Below are 14,631 nucleotides of genomic sequence, written 5' to 3'. Positions count from 1 at the left end.
ATACACACATTAAGATAAGAAGCACGCACTCCATACTGTTTAAAACGACTGGGATGGGAGAAGGTTTTACCTTTTACATATTGCCCCCCTCCTTTTTCTGCAAATGGAGTAAAGAATAATAATTACTTTCATAATAATGGTACCTTTTAAAAATTCTTGGGAAGCTAACGCATTAAAGTGCTAACACTAAGATCTGAGGATGAATGAGCTTGCTGATGTGCTTCCTAGTTTAGAATGGGAGAAGGCGCGTTGCACACTTTTGGAGAAGGGTCTGGGGAAACGTGAGGGGAGTGTGGGGCTGTAGGAGATATACTTCCTACATTTTACAATTAAGAGAGTGGAGAATAGGGAAATTGATGGAGGGGGTAATGGGTGGCGTTTTTGGAAAGCTTGTTAGCCGGAAACGAGTGTTGGGGAGTGACTTTAAAAAGCTGGAATATGACAACGACAACGAACCTTTATAGTGAGCCTGTTGTTTTCAGTGTCTTTCATTCACTCAAATTATCTAATTAAAGCTTCACAGTGATCCTCTTAGGTTATTTCTCATCTTACACATGTGCAAACTGAGGAGAAGGAAGTGTAAGGTCACGCCGCTGGTAGAGTTGGGGGCCAAATCCAGATCTGTTGGCTCTGGAAGCTGTAAATCAAACACAAAAAGGAAAAAGTCAAGGCGGTCTGGAAGGCAAGCCTGGAAGGCACAGAAAAGAGAAGCGTCCTCATACTTTGTTCAGTCTAAACCATTGATTCAGGGAGAGGGAAGCAGTCTGTGGCAAGTCGGAAGTGCGACGAGGACGAAGACTGGGTTTGGGTTGGGGAACCCCTGTCTGCTGAGCCCCTTCACTGCGGTCTCCTCTGCTTGCTCCGCGGAGCTCAGGAAACGCGGCTTGTTTTGGTCCCGCGCGGCCGCCGTAGAGTCCCCGTTGCCATGGCTCCTGAATTCCGACGGGGACGCGCTGAGGAGCAGGGGTGAAGGGTGAAAAGCGTCATTCGAGGTCCGGGTCCGGCTTGCGGGGTCAGCGAACTGGAGAGGCGCCATGGGCTGGAGTAAGCCCCCCTCCACCTTCCGTCCTCGATCGTTCCTCTTGTGGAAGTAGTCCCGGGTCTCGTGGGATCCTCGCCGCCCGCTCCCGCCCTGCGCTGTCGGTTCTCCAGCGCCTGGGCGGACCCCAACCCCACCCGGCCCTCCGCCCCGCAGCCCCGGCTGCACCAGGTCCTCTGCAGACGGGCCGGACAGCCTGGCCTTTTCCAGCTCAGGTTCCTAATCTGTAAAATGGGCGGGGCCGTGGGAAGGGGAGGAAGAGGCAGAAAGGCACTGGACTCCAGGAAAGGGGTCGGGGAACGTGCAGGGGTTTTGGCGCCAGACACACCAGGTTCCGGCCAAGTGGCTCCTTACTGGCTGTGAACGTGGGCCAGTCACTGTCTCCAAGCCGCAATCTTCGGACTCATTCCGGAAGGCAGTGTAGCCTAATGGTGGAAGGTTCCGACTCTGGAGCCAGGGTTGAAGTCCTCCCTCTTCCTGTGACTTTGAGCGAGTGACTTCACCCCTTGGGCCTCAGCTTCTTCGTCTCCAAAATAATGGCAATCATACTACTGTTTTAGACACAGTAAATGTTATAAACGTGTTTTTGTTTGTTTGTTTGTTTGTTTGAGACAAGAGTTTTGCTCTGTCGCCCAGGCTGGAGTGCAGCGGCGCGATCTCGGCCCACTGCAGCCTCCGCCTCCCGGATTCAAGCAATTCTCCTGCCTCAGCCTCCTGAGTAGCTGGGATTACAGCGTGCACCACCACGCCAGGCTAATTTTTGTATTCTTAGTAGAGACGGGGTTTTGCCATGTTGGCCAGGCTGGTCTCGAACTCCTGACCTCAAGTGATCTGCCTGCCTCGGCCTCCCAAAGTGCTGGGATTACAGGCGTGAGCCACTGCGCCTGGTAGTAAACGTGTTTCTTTAAAAATATACTAACAAACTGCAAGGTGATGCGGGTAAGTTATTTATATTCTATGAACCATTTTGATATCGACAACGTTTTTGAGCTCCCCATATGGCAGTTTTGTACAGCTCTACCTAATTGATCACTTATTATTGTAAAAATGTCATAATTAACTTTTTTTAAATCAAGAGACTGCTCCAGATGATGGGCTTTCTGCCCTGGAAGACCTGACAGCCTGCAAGTGGGAGAGGTGGGGGTCGGGGGGGAGTGATTTGTAAATGTTGAAACTCCTTTCCTAAATCAGCTACTGATATTTCTTCCTCTCTTCTCAGGGCTGTTTCCCCATCCCCTGGTCTCACCCTAGTTGGTTTTTTTCTTCTTCTCCTTCTCCTCCTTCTCTTCCTCCTCCTTCTCCTCCTCCTCCTGCTCCTGCTCCTCCTGCTCCTTCTCCTCCTTCTCCTTCTCCTTCTTCACTTTTTTATGTCGTGAATTTTCCTTTGCCCTCTTTCTCTGAGTCGTGCCCACTTTGATTTGTTAAATCATTAACTTGTCAGACTTGCATCGGAGTGTCTACCTTGAATCAGGTATTGAATGCAGGATACAGTGAGGAAGGAGGCAGATGTGGGCCTACCCTCCTAGGGAGGGAGAAGACAAACAGAAGTATAGTGGTTACAGCCAGGAGAGAGAGGGGTGCCTGTGCCCTGAGGGTGTGGGCAGGGGACCTAACCCCAAGGTGGGTGGAGGCTTCTCTGAGGAAGCAGTGCTGTCTGGAAAGGAAACAGGAAAGCTCAGTGAATTGTCCAGAGGTGAGAAAGAGCAGGGCTTCTTGGTGGCTAATTGTCACTGACAGGAACTGGTGTGAGACAGAAAGAAGGAGTGGAGAGCAAAGAGATAAGGAAGGCCTGACAGGTAGGCAGGGATCCGCTCATACAGGTTTTGTACTTAGGATTTAGAAATTTATCAAAAGAGCCACAGAGAAACCAAAAGGTTTTGTTCACGGGCATAGCTTGGCCCTGTAGGAGTTCGAGTGGGAGATAGTAGGCTGAACTGAGGTCGTGGCAGCAGGACAGATGACAAGCACTCCTCCAATGAGTAGCTCTGATGTGCCAGGCTTGGTTAACATGCTTTACCTGCATTCTCTTGTTTGATCTTCCCAGCAGCCTTTTAAGGCAGGGAAGGATTACTGACATCTCCATTTCTTTGGTGAGGCACAGAGAGTAAATCACACAGTAACTATCAGGGCTGGGAACAGAACCCACGAAGATTTCCTCTGGGTCCTGCATTACACCGCACTGCCGCCCACAGGACTGAGGCGAGTGGACAGATTTGAAAGATGTGGGTGGAGAAAGTGGTCCTCTTTTGCTGTGCCACAAACCCTTTTTACATGTTCTCTCTCCCCCGTGCTTCCCAATAAATGGCCTTCTGCCTCTTGCTAACATCTCCTGACTGCTCCTGTGTGCCCTTTTTTCCTCTGCCTTTCCTGTGTTTTCCAAAAAAAGATGCAGGGATGTCATTAGTACAGGTTTTAGAGAGACCGTGCTCGAGAGTTCATCTAGTGTACCTGTTCATTTTAGAGATGACGAGGGGAACATTGATTCAGCCAGTGTCACATCCCGTCAGTCAGGAGAGACGTCGAACCTAGGATACGAGCTTCCCGGCTTTCGCGGCTCTTTCCACAATTCTCAACCTCCTACAACTAAAGGAGAAATTTGGGCTCCTGAGAAAGGATGATAATAATAGCTCACTCACACTTATTGAGCTGCTTGTTGCCTTCTAGTCAGTGTTCTGAAAGTTTCTCTGTGTGTGTACTCATTGAATTCTCACAAAAATCTTTTGAGGTAGACACTAGTATCATCACCTCCATTTTGCAGATGAGGAATCTGGAGCACAAAGAGGTTAAGCAGCGTGCCCAGTGCCACACAGTAAGTGGTATATCTGGGATGGTAAGCAGAGCCCGCACTCTTGTGTATGTTTGCTATATTGTCTGTTAGGAGTAAGAGACAGTTTGGTGAGAAAAGGAGAGGTCATGGTGCAAATTCTCATGTAAAGTTGAAGAGACCACTATTTTTGATGTTTGTGTCTGCTCAGGAGGACCAATATTGAGCCTGGGGATGGTGGCAAGAGGAAAATGAATTAGTTCCTCTCTGTGCATTTAATCTGGTGTGTGTTGTGATTTAGAGAAGATCTAGTGTCTTTATTCTTAAATTTTATACTATTGAATGCATTTTGTATTACTGGGACACATTTGTCATCTATAGATCTTCTTTGGTGAAATGTCTTCAGATATTTTGCCCATTTTATACATTGATTTGTTTTCTAATCTTTGAGTTTTAAGAGTCTTCTATATATTCTGGATATAGGTCATCAGATACATGATTTGCAAGTATTTTCTCCCCATCTATGGCTTATATTTTCCTTCTCTTAATTATTTTGAAAGAGAAGTTTTAAATTTTGAAGTTTAATTTATTATTTTATAGATCTTGCTTTTGATGTCATATCCAAGAAATCTTTGCTAAGTTTACATAGATTTTTCTCTTTTTTTCTAGAAATTTTATAATTTTTGGTTTTATGCTATTCCATCATTCATTTGACTCAATTTTTGTATATGATGTGAGATGTAGATTACATTGTTGTTGTGTGTGTGTTTTTTTTTTTTTTTAATATGGAAATCCAGTAGTACCAGCCTCACTTGTTGAGGACTATGCTCTCTCCATTGAATTGAACCTTTGGATAAACCAGTGGCATGTATATGTATGTTCTCGACTTTCTTTTCTGATTCATTGATTTATTTGTCTTCCTCTGTGCCAATTTCACACTCTCTTGATTACTGGAGCTTTGTAATAAGTAGTCTTGAAATCCGGTAGTGTTTTTCCTCTAAATTTTTTAATCTTTTAAAGTTGTATTCAGATCCTTTACATTTCTATATGAATTTCAGTAGTATCTTGTCAATTTGTACAAAAATAAGTCTGCTGGGATTTTGACCTGAATTGTGTTAAATCTGTAGCTCGATTTGGGGAGAATGAGTATCTTAACAATATTGAATCTTCTGACCCAAAAACAAGGGATACATCTTCATTTATTTAGATCTTACAAAATGTCTACAATATTTTTGAAGTTTTCAATGGACAGACTTTGCACATATTTTTCTGATTTATCTCTAAGTACTTCATATTTTTGATGCCATTATAAGTGTTTAGCATATAGAAGTATACTTGATTTTTTCATATAGATCTTATATTCTGCAATCTTTTCAAACTTTCTTATTCAATTAGCTTTTTATGTGAATTCCATTTGATATTCTCTGTAGACAGTCATATCATCTGCAAATAGAAATAATTCTACTTCTCCACCACCTGGATGCCTTTTTTTTCCTTGCCTATTGCTAGAACCTTCAGTATAATGTTGAAGTGGTGAGAACAGATTTCCTGGCCTTTTTTTCTGATTCTTACGGGAAGAGTCTTTCTCTGCTCGATATAATGTTGATTATAGGTGTTTTGTGGATACTCCTTGTCAAGTTGAGTTCCTTTTTATTTCTGGTTTTCCGAGTTGTTGTCTTTTTAAAATTGGGAATGGATGGTGGATTTTGTCAACTGCTGTTTTGCCTCTACTGACATTATCACTTTGTTAGTTTATTAATATTGTATGTTACTTGGATTTCTGAGCATTATATCAACCTTGTATACATTGGATATATCAACCTTGTATACATTGGATAACCCCCCCCTTAGTTATAATGTATAATCTTTTTATTATGTTGTTGGATTTGATTTGCTAAACTTTTGCTTAGGATTTTTACATATGTGTTCATGAGGTACATGGATCTGTAGTTTTCTTTTCTTGTAATGCATTTGATTGGTTGTAATTCTGACCTTATAGAATATAATGGGAAGTATTATTTCCTCTTCAATTTTCTACAAGAGTTTGTGTATATGGGGTATTATTTTCCCTTACGTTTTTGGTAGAATTAATCAAAGGAGACATCTGTGCCATAGTTTTATTTGTGGAAAGAAAGGTTTTTAACTACATATCCAGTAGATATAGGGCTGTTCAGCTCATCTATATATTCTTGAGTGAGCTTTTGTAATTTGTGTCTTTTAAGGGATTCACCCGTTTAATTGACGTTCTTGAATTTATTGGCATAAAGTTACTTATAATATCTGTAGAATACATATGATGTCACCTCTCTCACTCCTAATATTGGCAGTTTGTGTCTTCTCTCTTTTTTGCTGGTAAGTCTGACTGAAAGTTTACCAATTTTATTTTCTTAAAGAGCCAGCTTTAATTTTTATTAATTTTTCTCTATTTTTTTCTGCTTTTCATTTCATTGATTTCTGTTATAATCTTCATTATTTACTTTCTTCTGCTTATTTTGGGTTTAATTTGTTCTTTTTCTAGATCCTTAAAGTGGAAGCCAATATTTGAGACCTTTCTTTATTCCTACTATAAGTATTTAATGCTATAAATTTACCTCTAAGTAATGTTTTAGCTGTATCCTGCAAATTTTGATATGTTGCTTTTCTGTGTAATTTTTTTTTTTTTTTTTTTTTTTTGAGACTGAGTCTTGCTCTGTCGCCCAGGCTGGAGTGCAGTGGCACGATCTCGGCTTACTGCAAGCTCTGCCTCCCGGGTTCACGCCATTCTCCTGCCTCAGCCTCCTTGTAATTTTTAACTCTGTTCAAAATGCTTTCTAATTTTCCTTTTTATTTTCTTATGCCCAAGTTTAAAAAATTACTTTTGTATGTTTTGTATAGATTTTTAGGCTAGAGGGTAAACCCTGTTTTATTACTCTATTATGTCCAGAACCTGATGTCACTGCTAATCTTATGATGAAGTACTGGTCCTAGCCCTCAGCTTTCTCTGTCCTCTGGTTTCAGGAAATGAAAACCTCTTCATAGTGCTCCCAGTCCAGTCCTCTGGTTTCACACTTCCTCTCTCAGCCTTTCCTGATCAGTTGTGTTTAGCAGCAGCCTTTATACAATACAATATAATTGTCCTTTAAGTTACAGTTTCTCTCACATTTCTCTAACACCTGACATGTTACACTTACTAGTACATTCCCTTCCACTTGTATCCTATCTCTGTTCAACACCAGTGCAAGTCTTTACAATTGCATAACTGCCTTGGGCCAGGCACTATCTATGTTCTGCCTACCAGGAATAACAGTGTCCTTGCCACTGTGGCAACATGTAGTCTGACTCCAAAATCCTATCTTAGCTAGCATCTGCTTTCATGCACCACTTCTGGTATCAACTCTTCCAGGTTAGGCTCCTCAGGAAGCTGATATCTAGGTGGGAATTAGCATGCAGGAGGTTTATTAGGGAGCATTGTTGGGGTGGGTAGGAAAGAAATCAAAATTGAGCAGAGGGGGAAGTTGGGCTGTGATGTGTCTAACAAAGGCCTTAGGAAACCAACCAGGAGATCTAAACTTGGAATGAACCTTCTGAGTTGCCCAAGTTGGGGTGAAGAACTGGGCCTTTATAGCCCCTATATCAACCAGTCATTGAATGTGGACTTTCCCAGGAAAGGAAAGGCCATGACCTTGGCTGAACAATCTCTTCGCTGAGACAGCTCATGAAGAAGGTGGGCAGCGGAGGGCTGTCTGTCAACAGAGCCCCCAGCAGCTAGAGGAATTAATCCTTCAGTTTTGAAGAGAGACCTGAGAAGTGCATCATGTCATCCACGATGGCCTAAGGTGCCCTTTCCTGGTTTATCTAACAAACATCTACTCACATTTCAAGATTCAGCTCAGTGCCGGGTGCAGTGGCTCAAGCCTGTAATTCCAGCCCTTTGGGAGGCTGAGGCGGGTGGAACATGAGGTCAAGAGATCGAGACCATCCTGGCTAACACGGTGAAACCCCGTCTCTACTAAAAATACAAAAAAAAAAAAAAATTAGCCAGGCGTGGTGGCAGGTGCTTGTATTCCCAGCTACTGGGAAGTCTGAGGCAGGAGAATGGCGTGAACCCGGGAGGCGGAGCTTGCAGTGAGCCGAGATCGCGCCACTGGGCGACAGAGCGAGACTCTGTCTCAAAGAAAAAAAAAAAAGATTCAGCTCAGACTCCTCCTCCATGAAGCTTCTTCTGACTTCCCTTTTCTCAGTAGCACCGATCACTGTCTCCTGTCCGCTCATCATACTTTCTATGTGCTTCTCTCAGTGCCCCATAGCACTTAGTGCTTTTCAGTAGCACACTCCACTAAGTAGTCCCTAAACATATCAGTAGATTGGGGTATAGTACGGCTGTTGCCGCTCATTGTGATGAGCCTGGGTCAGCAAGAAAAGACAGGCAAGTGTACAATCCTGCTTTTAAGAGTTTCCATTGAAAATGATTAAAAAATATTTTAGATGCTGCAAGAGGTGACCTTCACCTGTTCGTAACCCCTTTATTTCTATTAACTCTCAATTTCATATACATATCTGATAGGTCTTTCAAGATGTCTGAAAATGCTACAAAATCTTCAATAAATACATATTAGTTGATTTTATTCTAATCTAGTAGGAAAAAAAGAGTTGTTTACAAAACATGATGCAAAGCCTGAAGGAATGAACACTAAATTATTGGCTTTGGGAGTTTTGAGAACTTTGCTCAATGTAATGAAAAACTTTAGAAACAAACACAGCAGGACAGCCTCCAGTATCCCAGAAACCTCCTCACCATGCCCTCTGTCCCTGCTCCCTGCAAAGTCATTTTGCTGATACACCCTCAAATTTTGGAGAACTCATTCATATTAAGGAATTGGAAAGAAACTTAGGTAAGCTGATGTGTTTTGATTAAACCCTCGGATTCCTCCACAGCATCTTTTAGTGAGGGGAGTATGTATCTGTGGTTGAAGCTGTCAATATCCTTCATCAAGAGCTTATTTCTCCAGTCAGACAGATATTGGTTAGCACTCAACCATCTGCATCTTGTATTTTGCTATTTGAAATTTCCTAAAATAAGGAAGTGAAAGCAATATGTTTTATATTGTGCCTTGGCATATTTTTCTTCTATACCGCATAGTAGGTACTATAATACCATTTCTCTTGAAATAGTCTTATGATAACATATTAATGCTTCCAAAGCATTTTATTATTTATTTCTTTACTTATTTATAGAAGGAAGGGAACTGACATTTATTGACCAATGACTGTATACCAGGCACTGTGCTAAGGGCTTTACTTAATTATTTAATCCTCAAAAAAATTTTAAGAAGTAATGCTAACATTATCTCCAGTTTACAGATGAGAAACTGAAAATAGATGAACAGTTTTGCCCAAATCTATGTATCATAAACAGGTAGAGAATGGTGGGGCAAAGATTTGACATCGTCTTTTCATGACAACACTACACATCCCATCCCTTAGGTTATGTTCCAGTTCTAAATAATAGTACAAGTTCATTCTAAGTCCTTAGCTCTCCAGGACTCTTTACAATGGACTCAAACTTGCCTAGCTTTTTTATATCTCCCAATTGCTTCAATGCTGTGCTGTAGCCATAATGAATGCCGCATAATTTATAGAATCTTCTATGGCCTCTCTCCTTCTGAGCTTGCTTCTTGGAATTGTCTTTTATCTGCTCCATTCTCTTGAATAATCTTAATCATCCTCTGTGTCTCAGCTGAAGATAGGAAGCTTTCCATCTTCTCCGAAGTCTTGATTAGAAGCTCTGGGTATCCCTGACCACCCACATGACCCGAGTGGTATGCACACTGTGCTTCTTTCCTGCCTCTTCTACCAGGCAACCTCCATGAAAGCAAGGACTGTCTGCCGTTGTGTCTACAACATCATTACTATATTGTTGCTGCAAAGTGAAAGAAGATACACTTGCTTCCTGGCCTTTGCACTGTGCTGTTTCTTCTGCTCCATTCTCTTCTTTTTTTCCTGGTTAATTCTCATGTGTGCTCTGTATCTCTGTCGACATTGCCTGCTTCTGAAGCCGCAGCTGGGTTGGGTGCTTCTCCTAGATGCTTCATGGTATCCAGCTCTTCTCTCAAGGTCATCATGCACTGTTGTCACTGCCTCTCCTTAATTCTGGACTGAAAATTCCTTGAGGGCAGAGTTTGTATCTTTTTTTTTTACTTTTTAATTTAATTTTGTTTTTATTTGACATAATTGTACATATTTATGGGATACATAGTGATGTTTCAATACATATACTCTATAGTAATCAGATCAGGGTAATTAGCATATCCATTATCTAAAACATTTATCATTTCTTTGTGTTGGAAACTTTCAATATCGTCCTTCTAGCTATTTCAAACTATATATTATTGTTTTTAATTTTATATTCAGAGGGTACATGTGCAGGTTTGTTACATGGGTATATTGGATGATGCTGGGGTCTGAGCTTCAAGTGAACCCCTAACCCAAATAGTGAGCATAGTAGCCAGTAGGTCGTTTTTCAACCCTTGCCTCCCCTCCTTCCCCCATTTTGGAGTCCTCAGGGTCTATTGTTTCCATCTTTATGTCCTTGTGTACCCACAGTTTAGCTCCCACTTATAAGTGAGAACATGCAGTATTTGATTTTCTGTTCGTGCATGAATTCACTTGGGATAATGGCCTCCAGCTGCATCCATGTTACTGCAAAGGACATGATTTTTTTCTTTTTATGGCTGCATAGTATTCCATGGTATATGTGTACCAAATTTTCTCTATCCAATCCGCTGTTGATGGGGACTTGGGTTGAATACATTACTTTGATATTGTGAATAGTGCTGCAGTAGCACACGAGTACAGGTGTCTTTTTGATTGAATGATTTATTTTCCTTTGGGTAGATACCCAGTAGTGAGATTGCTAGGTTGATTGTTCATTCTATTTTTAATTCTTTGAGAAATCTCTATTCTGTTTTCCATAGGGATTGAACTAATTTGCATTCCCACCAACAGAGTATAAGTGTTCCCTTTTCTCTGCATCCTTGCCAACATCTATTATTTTATGACTTTCATAATAATAGCCATTCTGACTGATATGAGATGGTATCTCATTGTAGTTTTAATTTGCATTTCTCTGATGACTAGTGATGTGGAGCTTTTTTTTTTTTTAAGTTTGCTGGGCACTTGTATGTCTTCCCAAAGCATTTTAAAATCTCTAGAATAATCTCACGTAAGTGCAGTGCTATATTATTTGGAGTAGAAATTTCTAAAGGTGAATAATGCTCCTTGGACTTAAAGAATGTTTGCTCTAAATTAGACAGTATATAAAACCGAAAATGCTTTCCTGTTCAAAAGCATGAAACACTATAATCTCCATGCACCATGAAGATATCTTTACACATTTCTTCTTGGGGGCTCTGGTTTTTGTTCTGATGTTTGCCATTACAGGTGAAGCAGCACTGTGTAACAACAATTTCCTCAGCACTATAAAATGGTAAGCCACACGGCAGTTTGCTTGTCATAGGAGAGTTTAGAAAAGATCTGCTGGGAAATTCCACATCTTCACAGTTCTATCCTCCTCTGTGATTATGCATTTTCTTTTAATGTATCCTAATTGTATATAATCATTGCTGTCCAGGCAAACTTCTCTGTTGTGTCCCTTCTTTCCTTTGTGTGTGTGTGTAATTTAGTTATTCATGCTAAGGGAGGCTCCCTAAACTCCACCTCTTTAAATTAATAGGGATTTTTCTCATCTTAATTCTCATGGTTAGAAGATATGAATCAATATAATTCTTTCCTAATACTTACATGCCTTCGAAAGAGAAGATTTGACAGTTGCATGAAGTGATTGGTTTTACACACATAATACCTTGATGAAGAGAGTTTCTTGGTTGGTCGCAGTGGCTCACACCTGTAATCCCAGTACTTTGGGAAGCCAAGGTGGGTGGATCGCTTGAGTCCAGGAGTCTGAGACCAATGTGGGCACCATGGTGAAACCCTGTCTTTACAAAAAAAAAAAAAAAATTAGCTGGGTGTGGTGGCGCATGCTTGTAGTTCCAGCTACTCAGAAGGCTGAGGTAGGAGGATCCCTTGATCCTGGGCTGCAGCAAACTGTAATCGTGCCACTGCACTCCAGCCTGGGTGACAGAGTGAGACCGTGTCTCAAAGGAAGAAAGAGTTTCTTAAATGTTCAGAGGTATAGCAAAAGAATACTACAAGGATATTTGGTACCAGTAGAAACTTTGTCAACCCTGGAAATCTTTAAGAGTGGGCAATTTAGAAAAGCCTTTCACAGTGTAGACTAGAGGCGCCTGTGATACCTTGAGCAGCCCTGAGAGTCAGAAAGTCCCACATGGCAGTATGAGGCCAGAGACCAAGTGATGCTTAAGATTCTATCAGAAGTCCCCTAAACACATTCGACTTAACCATGGATGGCATCTCCTTTGGAGTTCAAATTATATCTTCATTATGGATACAAAACTAAGCCTTCAACTAGAATCTGGGGCAAGAGTATAAGTAAAGGCCTATGTATCAAGTTATAAACCAAACTGCTAAATAAAATACGTCTTCTTCCCTTGACAAGTATACTTTCCTAACAACCTGAGGGCTGCATTTCCTATGCTGGAGTTCTATGACAGAGCATGGTGGATTGGGGAAATCTTGCCCTCTGGCCCACTCTTCCCTTTTCTTCCCATCTCTGACTCTATCCTGGCCCCTAACACCCATGTATGAGCATGGACACTCCAGCCTATACATCCATGCCATCCACCTCCCTGACAAACAGCTGACCCTTGGACATCCCTTAGGCGTTGGGATATGTACCTGATGTCATGGTCTGTCTTCAGGAACGAACCTGGAGAAGCTGCCATTGCAAGGTTTAGAGTAAGGCTTGGAGCCCCTTGAACAGAGAATCCCATTGTTCCCTCCATGGGCCATGGTCTAGAGAGGAAGACTTGGGCTCTGGATGGGCACGTCCTCCTGGCCCCATGGACTCCAGTTCTAATAGTAGCAAGGCCTCCAACAATCCACCCCCTTGCTCTATGGATTTGAGTAGTTTAAGTTACAGATATACCGTTAGTCATTGAGGGTCTTATTACTAGTGGTCAGTAATTTCCACATTTTGTTAAATTACAGATAACAAGGTTGTGCAATCTCAACCCCTTGACCCATGTTGCATCCTTGCTAAGGGAATTATTATAGGTAAATTACAGATCTAGATTATACATTTAGTTTACACAGGAGCATTGCTCTATCCTCTGGCTGTACCCATTTATTCATTATCAGTTGATTTAAGCTGTTAGAACCAACTTTGGTTAGGAGGATAGAGAGTAGTTTTAATGCTCTTCTCTTACAGATTTGGTTTTTCTCTTTTCCTTGATTATAGCACCCTATTTAAGCTGGTTCACAAACCATTATTGGAATTCCAGGGACAGCTGAATGGTGCTGGCAGCATTCAGGGGTCCCAGTGAGCCAGGCTGGTGGTGGTGTACTGTTAGCCTCCTTCCTGGGCGCTTTGGGCTGTCCCTTACCAGGATCTGGTTTGTGACCATCTCTGCCTGTTAGTTGAGCCAAAGCTTAGAGCAACAAGGACTTTCCCCATGTATGGTATTTTAATCTCTCAACCTCTACATTACTCTGGTCCTTCTTATAAAGAACTGTCATTGTAAGCACCTGTATCTCCTACCACTAGAAGTAGCAGAGAGTTTAGCTAACTCCACATGAATGATAAGTTCGTACATGTTTTTACATTTAATAAAAAGGCAAATTCCACTTTTAAGGATGTGACATAGAAGTGTGGTAGCAGAAGTTGCTGTGAAGAACTCTGTCTCAGCTAGAGGAGTCTGCACCTTCAGGAAACCTGGAATTTCTAGAGGCTGTTATTTGCTTATGCTTGAGACAGTGGAGCATAGTGGTTAAGAGCAGGTGGTCTGGCACTGAACCGTGAATTTAAAACCTGGCTCTAGCACTTATCACCAAGACCCAGGTAAGTTATTTAAACTCTCTGTGCTTTACTTCCTCATCTGACAAATGGCAGTAATAACTCCAGATAGTCATATATTAATACATGCAAAGCATTTAGAATACTACCTGGCACCTTGTAAGTGACAGTGAGTCTTTATTATCTCCTGGGGTAGACATACAATATTTCCACATCCTACAGAAGATGTGGGGGTTCAACAAATACCAGTTTTAGTGGCAGTGGAAAATGCCTGGTTCCTCCTTGTCATTACCTTTTTGGTTTCAATGCATCTTTACAAAGATGATTCATGATCTTGTGCTTGGCTCTGACTGTGGACCATAGATAGTGCTGTGTCCAGTCTCCTGGCGCCGTCTTCCTCACGTACTGCTGACCTTCTGTGGCAGGTGAACCCAGCACTACACATCACTCTTGTCAGAGGGATGGGAGCTCCCATTACACCTCCTTCTGTGAGCAGCTTTCAAAAATACTTCTCCTGGAAACAAAACAAGTGGTGGCTGCTTTATAAGAATGCAGTGCAAGATCTAAAGTGTTCCTTTTCTTTCTTTTAAGCTTTAGTTAAATTAATAAACATTGGTTAAATGAATGACCTGTGACCTTTATTTTCTGAATGGTGGAAGATGCTTTCATATTTCTGCCCTCTGACAGCCCAACTGTGCCTCTCAGTAGCAAGTTGCTCTGTCTCAGATTAGTTAGTGGATCTCATCCATTTTAACATGGTACCACCATAAGATTCCATGTAAACGTTTTTATAGCCATTAACTCTCAACTCCATCTCCATCCATACAGCAAAATGTATGTAGACCCTTCACATTCAAAGGCAAATACAATATCATCATGTCTTCTTCTTCCCTCCAGCTCACATCATGGCATCACAAA

General features: G+C 41.7%; 1 protein-coding gene across 9 annotated transcripts in view; it reads left to right on the top strand.

The window, feature by feature from the left end:
* The first annotated feature begins 910 nt into the window (after positions 1-910).
* The window catches only part of DNAAF11 (dynein axonemal assembly factor 11), a 103,882-nt gene continuing 90,161 nt past the window's right edge, over positions 911-14,631 (top strand). For 3 of the 9 annotated variants that reach the window (XM_054656402.2, XM_054656405.2, XM_009455927.5), the window contains exon 1: positions 911-1,044. In XM_054656402.2, the coding sequence (XP_054512377.2) occupies positions 1,035-1,044 (10 nt within the window). In that variant the 5' untranslated portion in view covers positions 911-1,034. 9 annotated transcript variants of the gene reach the window in all.

The sequence above is a fragment of the Pan troglodytes genome, chromosome 7, assembly GCF_028858775.2.
Source record: "Pan troglodytes isolate AG18354 chromosome 7, NHGRI_mPanTro3-v2.0_pri, whole genome shotgun sequence".
Classification (NCBI taxonomy): Eukaryota; Metazoa; Chordata; class Mammalia; order Primates; family Hominidae; genus Pan; species Pan troglodytes.
Note: the sequence above shows the minus strand (reverse complement) of the source record. Positions and strands in the feature narration are given on the sequence as shown.